The sequence below is a fragment of the Ranitomeya variabilis genome, chromosome 2 (genome assembly GCF_051348905.1).
Source record: "Ranitomeya variabilis isolate aRanVar5 chromosome 2, aRanVar5.hap1, whole genome shotgun sequence".
Classification (NCBI taxonomy): Eukaryota; Metazoa; Chordata; class Amphibia; order Anura; family Dendrobatidae; genus Ranitomeya; species Ranitomeya variabilis.
The window spans coordinates 249,636,150-249,645,585 of NC_135233.1; the positions used below are offsets into that span (position 1 = coordinate 249,636,150).

Here is a 9,436-nt window from a genome sequence, read left to right on the forward strand (position 1 = left end):
GCCACGCTTGGGGGTAAACTGTTCAAGGAGTCTACATTGAGAATGAACCAATGGAACTGATTAATTCCCTGCTTCAATCATTACGCTAGATATTACTCATGTAAAAGAAAGAACTAATAACTGATGTGCAGGGAAAAAACACAATGATAGAAGCCACCCCTTAATTATTCTGTAAATAACACAGGTATATGCGGTGTTTAGCGCTTAACCTAAGTGCGGTGAATGTCTGTCCGTGTCCCACGATCCACGGAGCTTCGTTCGGCTATGCGGTAATGGATATGCGGGGGGTTGAATGTAGGTTGCTTCTTACTAGCGATAAGAAGTGGGGAGTGCATCAGCTGTGCACTACCAAAGGAGCCCCGGCTGAAGGCGTCCCTGGATACAACTGAAAAAATGGCTGCCAGTACCTGCTCGCGTGTGCTCGGGTGTGACGTTACAAAGCTACAAAGCGGCGTTAGGACCAAAAAGGGGTAACCAATGCGTTTCGAAGGTGAACGACCTTCTTCATCAGGATTAATACCCACAGTCTGGTCTCCTCTATGTACTTTGTGGCAGCGCTTATATCCCCGTTCCTAAATCGCTCTGTTCTGCCCTAGCCTTAATTCTATATATGTTTGTATGTTTAGGTGCAGCTACTGTCGGCCCTTGGATATGCCGGGTTAAATGGATATATGATTCCCGTTCCAAGGACAAATGTTTGCAATTAATAGTTTTAAGAAAAAATACATATATGCATATTTGCTGCATGTCGGAAGGCAATTTATGTGTTAAAAACCAAACTTTATTAAATATTACATAGTTAAAAAATGTATATGTGTGTGCTTTAAAAAAATGGGCATATACTGTCATCGGAATAGTCCCATGTGTAAGAATGCTAAATAAAATTAAACCAAAGACTCCCTGAGAGGGATATCTAAAACTCTTATATACAATGGGCCCTTCATAAAAACCTTTGGGTCCTAAAATGTAACAAGAGAAGTAGATAAAAACAAAATATATGAAAAAAATGACAAAGGATTTTTTTGTAATTATAAAACTAATTTTTTAAATTCATTCTTTTAAAAAGAATTCTTTTAAAACAATTCTGTGGTCATATACTACAAATATATATGTAGTGGATTCATCATATTGGATTAAAAAGCATATAATTCTAGTTCATGGTTTAAGATAGTCGAAAAGGAATATCCGCTGTGATTTAATTTTGGACATTTGTTTTAGGAAGTCCCCCCCCCCCTTGGATTTGGTTGCACATTCTGAATGCCACCGAAAAATACGCCTTTCGTTGTTCTATCATGCTTCCCCTTAAAATGGCGCGATAGAGGATGTCCCATATATCCTTTTTGAATGTTGGTTAAATGTTCTTTGACCTGTACCATAAGTCTCCTCTTAGTCCGACAAACGTATATTTTCTTGCATGGGCATTAGATAAGGTAAATAACTCCCGTAGAAAAGCAGGAGATATTGTCCCTAATGGTGATTTCCTTCGTGTCACTAGAGTTTTTAAACCTTAATTGGCGAGTTTTCTTGAATGATGTATTTACACAACAGAAGCATCCCCCACATGGTGTGAATCCCATATTTGAACAGGAAGATGTTCTGGGGGTGGATTTTGGTCTATTGAGGGCCAATTTGGTTTTGGGAGCTAAAAGATTACCCAGTGTTTGGGCCTTTCTAAACACAAATTTGGGGTGAGATGGTAAATGTTCCCCGATCAGTTTATCCTTTTGTAGGATAGCCTACGGCCAGTTACACACAAAATGCTATCACAAAGAGGTGGACTCCAACAGTTATATTTATATAACAAGTTGCCATTTACCTATGTGGCTCACCAATATTCCGAAAGGCCAATTCACTAGAATCCGACGCAATTGTACTAACATGAATGATTTTGAGAATGAATCTGAGTATTTAACACAGCAAATTCTCAAAAAAGGATATGCACAACGAATGCTAGAGCAAGCCAAAAGTGAAGTAAGGGGGTGTGAAGAAGTACCCTAGTACATAGGACAAAAGCGAATGTCCATAAGACCCCAAATATCCTGTAACAAATTAACCATTTACCGATTATAACACAATTTCATGCGGGCTACAGGCAATTTCAGGGTATAATCCGCAGGCACTGGGTTATCCTACAAAGGGATAAACTGATCGGGGAACATTTACCATCTCACCCCAAATTTGTCTTTAGAAAGGCCCAAGCACTGGGTAATCTTTTAGCTCCCACAACCAAATTGGCCCTCAATAGACCAGGCAGTAGCGCAGATTGCCCTCATTATAATCTGCCTACGGTTGCAGTACACACTGGGTGGCTCTATTACACTTGATAGTTGGGGGTCCATGACCTGGATCCCCACCAATTGGCTTATAAAAAATTTATGAAAATGCTAGGTACCCTCTAGGGAGGAGAATAATGTTTATCCCCCCTTACCAACTGCCGGAGCAAGTTCTGTGCTGACATTAAACTAGCAAGGAATGCTGGGAGATTTCAGCTCCATAGCCTGCAGAATTGTGAATGCAACTTCCAACTATAATCCAAATATCCTTCTGCAATTACCAGTATGTCTATTATTTAGGTATCACAGTAAATGGACATCTGATGAAGGCTCCTCTGAGAATTGGCCATGAAAACCGACTACGGACCTACCTAGATGTCATCACCATCACCATTAACCAGCCACGGATCAACTACTTAGTCAATATCTCTTTGGACAGTTTGATGCTCAAGGGAGAAAAAGTGATGGTTCTCCCCGTAACCCGACCGGCTCTAATCAGAAAGCCCAAATTGACCATCAAAATCTCTCCATCCTCCAACATCAGCGTTTGGATCGGTCGTAAGGTTGAGCTGCTGATACTGTTCCACCGCTACCAGCATCCCACTTACCTGCAGATGAACCACCTGGGCTTTTACATTGTGAGAGGAGATGGGTTGTCCTCCACCTCCGGAGGTCTGCTAGGTAAGAACACGCAAGATTGCGTATATTTGCCAGTCACATTAGTAATATTATTTTCCCTGCATTTTGGCTTCACCTCCAGAGTAAATCTGGCCATGGTTGAGAAGGTTTGTCCCATGTTTGCCCCATATTTTCTTCTACAAACACAACCTAATGGACACAGATAGGGTTAGACCTTATTGACACTGTGTCCATTGTTACATTATACCACGCAGCTCTGATGTGACAATGCTGAATCAGTGTGGACACCAAATCACATGTGTCTGGTAAGGCACTCCTTGATAAACACTACCAGCTGCACATGCCTAGCTAATATCTCCAGGAACTGTCCAGCAGTCTCATGAGCTGTAACTTGCCATCCACTCCTTTCATGCAGGTGCTTCCTCTTTATAAGTATTTTGCCAGCATTACAGGTGCTGTAAGTTCCCTTGCTTTACTTCCCAGGTTGCCATGAGCTGAAAGTTTACTTTATTCCGTTGATAGGTAAGAAAGCATCATCAGAGGAAAAAGACCCGCTCTCACTTCCCTTAGAAAGAAAAAGACCCACCCTCACTTCCTGTATTGATAAAAAGACCCACCCTCACTTCCTGAATTGAGAAAAAGACCCATCCCCACTTCCTATATTGAGAAAAAGATACCCCCCACTTCCTTTTTATAACGAGAAAGAGACCCGCCACCACTTACTTTATAGAGAAAAAGACCTATTACAACTTATGCTAGGCAGAATAAAAAATCCCTCTTTTGAGAGAAAAAGACCCACTCCAACTTAATATGCAGAGAAAAAGACCCACAGAGAGAAATTATTCACCCCCACTAACTATAAAAAAAACCTTCCCCCACTTATGCTAGAGAGAAAAAAAGCCCCACGTTTTAGAGAAAAAGACCCACCTACTGTGGAAAGAAAAGACCCACCCTCACTTATGCTAGAAAGAAAAAAAGTGGCCCCACTTCTGAGTGAAAAAGACCCACCCCCACTTATGGTAGAGACAAAAAGACTTGCCTCCATTTACTTTGGAGAGAAAAAGACCAGCCCTCACTTACTATGATGAGAAAAGACCAGCCCCCACTTACTGAGGAGAGAAAAACACGGCTCCCACTTACTGTGGATAAAAAAGACCAGCTCCCACTTACTGTAGATAGAAAAGATCTGCCCCCACTTACTTTGGAAATAAAAGACCTGCCTCCACTTATTGTGGATAGAAAAGACCAGCCCCTACTTACTGTGGATAGAAAATACCACCGCCAGTTACTGTGCATAGAAAAGACCCACCCCCACTTACTGTGCATAGAAAAGACCCATCCCCACTTACTGTGGAGAGAAAAAGACCCACTCTCACTTACTGTGGATAGAAAATACCAGCTCCACTTGCTGTGGAGAGAAAAAGACCCACTCTCACTTACTGTGGATAGAAAATACCAGCTCCACTTGCTGTGGAGAGAAAAAGACCCACCCCCATTTTCTGTGGATAGAAAAGAACAGCCCCACTTACTGTGGGGAGTAAAAGACCCACCTACACTTACTGTGGATAGAAAAGACCAGCCCCCACTTTCTGTGGAGAGAAAAAGACACACCCACACTCTCTGTGGAGAAAAAGACCCACCCCCACTTACTGTGGATAGAAAACATCAACCCCCACTTACTGTGGAGAGAAAAACACCCATCCCCACTTTCTGTGGAGAGAAAAAAAGACCCACCCCCACTTACTGTGGATAGAAAAGATCCACCCCCACTTACTGTGGAGAGAAAAAGACCCACCCCCACTTACTGTGGATAGAAAAGATCCACCCCCACTTTCTGTGGAGAGAAAAAGACCCACCCCCACTTACTGTGGATAGAAAAGATCCACCCCCACTTTCTGTGGAGAGAAAAAGACTCACCCCCACTTACTATGGATAGAAAGATCCACCCCCACTTTCTGTGGAGAGAAAAAGACCCACCCCCACTTACTGTGGATAGAAAAGATCCACCCCCACTTAAGGTGGAGAGAAGAAGACCCACCTCCACTTACTGTAGATAGAAAAGATCCACCCCCACTTCCTGTGGGGAGAAAAAGACCCACCTCCACTTACTGTGGATAGAAAACATCAACCCTCACTTACTGTGGAGAGAAAAATATCCACCCCCACTTACTGTGGGGAGAAAAAGACCCACCCCCACTTACTGTGGATAGAAAACATCAACCCCCACTTACTGTGGAGAGAAAAAGATCCACCCCCACTTACTGTGGAGAGAAAAAGACCCACCCCCCACTTACTGTGGATAGAAAAGATCCACCCCCACTTACTGTGGAGATAAAAAGATCCACCCCCACTTACTGTGGAGAGAAAAAGACCCACCCCCCACTTACTGTGGATAGAAAAGATCCACCCCCACTTACTGTGGAGAGAAAAAGACCCACCCCCACTTACACTGGATAGAAAAGACCTGCCCCACTTAGGGTAAGTTCACACAGGACTTTTTTGCTGCGTATTTTTGCTGTGTTTTTTTATGCTAATTTTCAGCTGCTTATAGGTGCATTTTTTGGTGCGTTTTTGTTGCGTATTTGGTGCGTTTTTTTGGTGCGTTTTTTTTTCTCTTTTTCCAGGCTAATGTCCTTGGATTTTCAGCAGCAAAAACGCAGCAAATAATGATACCTGTGTTTTTGCTGCGTTTTTGCTGCGTTTTTTTCAACACCCATTCAAGTCAATGGGTGAAAAAATGCAGCAAAAACGCTGAAAGAAGTGACATGCTCTATGTCAAAAAAACGCAGCAAAGCACAAAATACTGATCACACAAAAAACCAATGTGTGTGCATGAGATTTCAGAAATCTCATAGGCTTTGCTGGTACTGTAAAAAGCAGCTGAAAATTAGCATAAAAAAACGCAGCAAAAATACGCAGCAAAAAAGTCCTGTGTGAACTTACCCTTACTCTGGAGAAAACAGAAAATGACAATGTTGTTGTTTTTCAGGACAATTCCAAAACGCCCACATTGACGTCACTGAGAAGAAGCCGGGCAATGAAGTGACTTTTACCGGAAAACTCAGAAGAGGCAATCACACTGCCCCAGCGACTCTCGTTGTGAGGTCCTTGAAGGATTCGACGGCACACACACACATGTCCAAATGTTGGCTGGTGAAACACACGGACATCGAGAAGATTCTAGAGGGAAACTACCTCTCCTATGTGGCATCTGATTTCCAAGAGATGTGAAACCTCCTGCTGGATGTAGTGGAACTGAACCTGATACTCATCTTTATATTTTGTCACGAATAAGGCCCCCTATATCCATTGGATCAAAGTCGGTTGAACCTGAAGATTTATGTGTATGTGGGCCTTCTCCTGATTCTCACCTGATAGATGATAATTGTGGGAAAAGAAGGATCGGAAATATTGAATTTCATCTTGCCCATCTGCCATCATAGGTGTCTGACGGCAATTTACATCCCTCTCCCTATTGAAAACATATGCACGCTCGACTAAACCGAGCATTCAGACGGGGGGGGGGGGGGGTGTTGAGGGGATATACAGCCGATGGCGTTATGTGCATTCAGGCGATTTACTGTAGGTTATTCACAGTGTATGTGCAGTTAATGTGCAGCAGAATCTGCGGGTGACATGCGCAGATGTTGCTGCGGATTTGGCGCAGATTTCACTCTTTTCATTACAAAGGTTGAAATCCTTGCTAATTCTGATCCAAAAATACAGCAACAAATAAAAAAAAAACTATTTCCAAGGGGATTCCGCACAAAAAAAAAACCCAAATCGTGCAGATGATATAGAATTAAAACTCAACTACTTTTGCTGACGCTGCTGATTTTATGTTAAGCGCAGCAAATCTGCACCAAATAAACAACATGTGAACCGAGCCATAGAGCTAAATCACAAGTTGAGTTTTGGGGCTGATTTTTCTATAGACAAAATCCGTGCTGATTTTGCTTTGGATTTTGTTGCAGATTTGATGCGGATTTCCCCATTTTCAATTGTAAAATGCAAAATTGGTGCTGATTCCACACAAAAAAAACTGACATTCTGCAGATTTTTAAATCCACACCGCGGGTTAATTTCCACACTTGTATTTTCTGCTTAGCTGGTGCTGTGTTTCTCTTCCAAATGTCCCTTTTTTGTGTGAAATCGGCACAAAAGCATTTTTTGTTGCTTTTTTAAAATCAGCACTGGATTCCTTGGTGCAGAATCAACGCAGATTTCACCCTATGAAATTTGTTGCAAAATCCACATGTAACAGGTACGATTACGCTGGGGGAGAATGCCGTACCACGCAACATGGGAGCTGAACCTAAGGGTGAGTTTCCACGGTCAGTAAACGCTGCGTATTTGACGCTGCGCAGAGCTGCAGCGTCAAACACGCAGCGTCCAGATGTTCCAGCATAGTGGAGGGGATTTTTGGAAATCCCGTGTCCACTATGCGTGGAAACCCGCATCCGTCTTCCCTGCGACTCCGGACATGCTGCGCGTCTTTTCAGATCGCAGCATGTCCGTACACCTTGCGGGGACGCAGCGTCCCCGCAAGGCATATCACAGGGCGCTATGGGAGAGAGCGATGATCCCGGATGTGTACAGTTAACACATCCGGCATCATCGCGTCCCAGAAAGGGGGCGGGGCTTAGCGCCGAGCGGCTTCGCCGCTGCGGCAATACCACCGGCCATCCTGACCATGGACACATACCCTAAGATTGCTGATGTGATAAGCAACTCTGCTACATCGACAAACTCAGCTCTGCTCAATCAGTACACACAGCGTCCTATAATCCAGAGAGTCTGATAATCTGGCAATTGTTTCAAGGACAGAACTGTGTCTAAAGGACTGGCGTCTGACGACGTACAGTGGGGCAAAAAAGTATTTAGTCATTCAGCAATAGTGCAAGTTCCACCACTTAAAAAGATGAGAGGCGTCTGTAATTTACATCATAGGTAGACCTCAACTATGGGAGACAAACTGAGAAATAAAAATCCAGAAAATCACATTGTCTGTTTTTTTATCATTTTATTTGCATATTATGGTGGAAAATAAGTATTTGGTCAGAAACAAACAATCAAGATTTCTGTCTCTCACAGACCTGTAACTTCTTCTTTAAGAGTCTCCTCTTTCCTCCACTCATTACCTGTAGTAATGGCACCTGTTTAAACTTGTTATCAGTATAAAAAGACACCTGTGCACACCCTCAAACAGTCTGACTCCAAACTCCACTATGGTGAAGACCAAAGAGCTGTCAAAGGACACCAGAATCAAAATTGTAGCCCTGCACCAGGCTGGGAAGACTGAATCTGCAATAGCCAACCAGCTTGGAGTGAAGAAATCAACAGTGGGAGCAATAATTAGAAAATGGAAGACATTCAAGACCACTGATAATCTCCCTCGATCTGGGGCTCCACGCAAAATCCCACCCCGTGGGGTCAGAATGATCACAAGAACGGTGAGCAAAAATCCCAGAACCACGCGGGGGGACCTAGTGAATGAACTGCAGAGAGCTGGGACCAATGTAACAAGGCCTACCATAAGTAACACACTACGCCACCATGGACTCAGATCCTGCAGTGCCAGACGTGTCCCACTGCTTAAGCCAGTACATGTCCGGGCCCGTCTGAAGTTTGCTAGAGAGCATTTGGATGATCCAGAGGAGTTTTGGGAGAATGTCCTATGGTCTGATGAAACCAAACTGGAACTGTTTGGTAGAAACACAACTTGTCGTGTTTGGAGGAAAAAGAATACTGAGTTGCATCCATCAAACACCATACCTACTGTAAAACATGGTGGTGGAAACATCATGCTTTGGGGCTGTTTCTCTGCAAAGGGGCCAGGACGACTGATCCGGGTACATGAAAGAATGAATGGGGCCATGTATCGTGAGATTTTGAGTGCAAACCTCCTTCCATCAGCAAGGGCATTGAAGATGAAACGTGGCTGGGTCTTTCAACATGACAATGATCCAAAGCACACCGCCAGGGCAACGAAGGAGTGGCTTCGTAAGAAGCATTTCAAGGTCCTGGAGTGGCCTAGCCAGTCTCCAGATCTCAACCCTCTAGAAAACCTTTGGAGGGAGTTGAAAGTCCGTGTTGCCAAGCGAAAAGCCAAAAACATCACTTGCTAGAGGAGATCTGCATGGAGGAATGGGCCAACATACCAACAACAGTGTGTGGCAACCTTGTGAAGACTTACAGAAAACGTTTGACCTCTGTCATTGCCAACAAAGGATATATTACAAAGTATTGAGATGAAATTTTGTTTCTGACCAAATACTTATTTTCCACCATAATATGCAAATAAAATGATAAAAAAAACCAGACAATGTGATTTTCTGGATTTTTATTTCTCAGTTTGTCTCCCATAGTTGAGGTCTACCTATGATGTAAATTACAGACGCCTCTCATCTTTTTAAGTGGTGGAACTTGCACTATTGCTGAATGACTAAATACTTTTTTGCCCCACTGTATTGGCAGGCGGATCCGCAAAGCCGCAGGATATAGATAACTGTCCTCATAACACG

At 43.3% G+C, this 9,436-nt stretch overlaps 1 protein-coding gene across 2 annotated transcripts in view; it reads left to right on the forward strand.

The window, feature by feature from the left end:
- The window catches only part of ITIH6 (inter-alpha-trypsin inhibitor heavy chain family member 6), a 66,970-nt gene extending 59,179 nt beyond the window's left edge, over nt 1–7,791 (forward strand). For both annotated transcript variants that reach the window (XM_077284543.1, XM_077284544.1), the window contains 2 exons: nt 2,574–2,954; nt 5,902–7,791. In XM_077284543.1, coding sequence (XP_077140658.1) covers nt 2,574–2,954; nt 5,902–6,143 — 623 coding nt within the window. In that variant the 3' untranslated portion in view covers nt 6,144–7,791. The remainder of the gene's footprint in view (nt 1–2,573; nt 2,955–5,901) is intronic.
- The last annotated feature ends 1,645 nt before the right edge of the window (nt 7,792–9,436 follow it).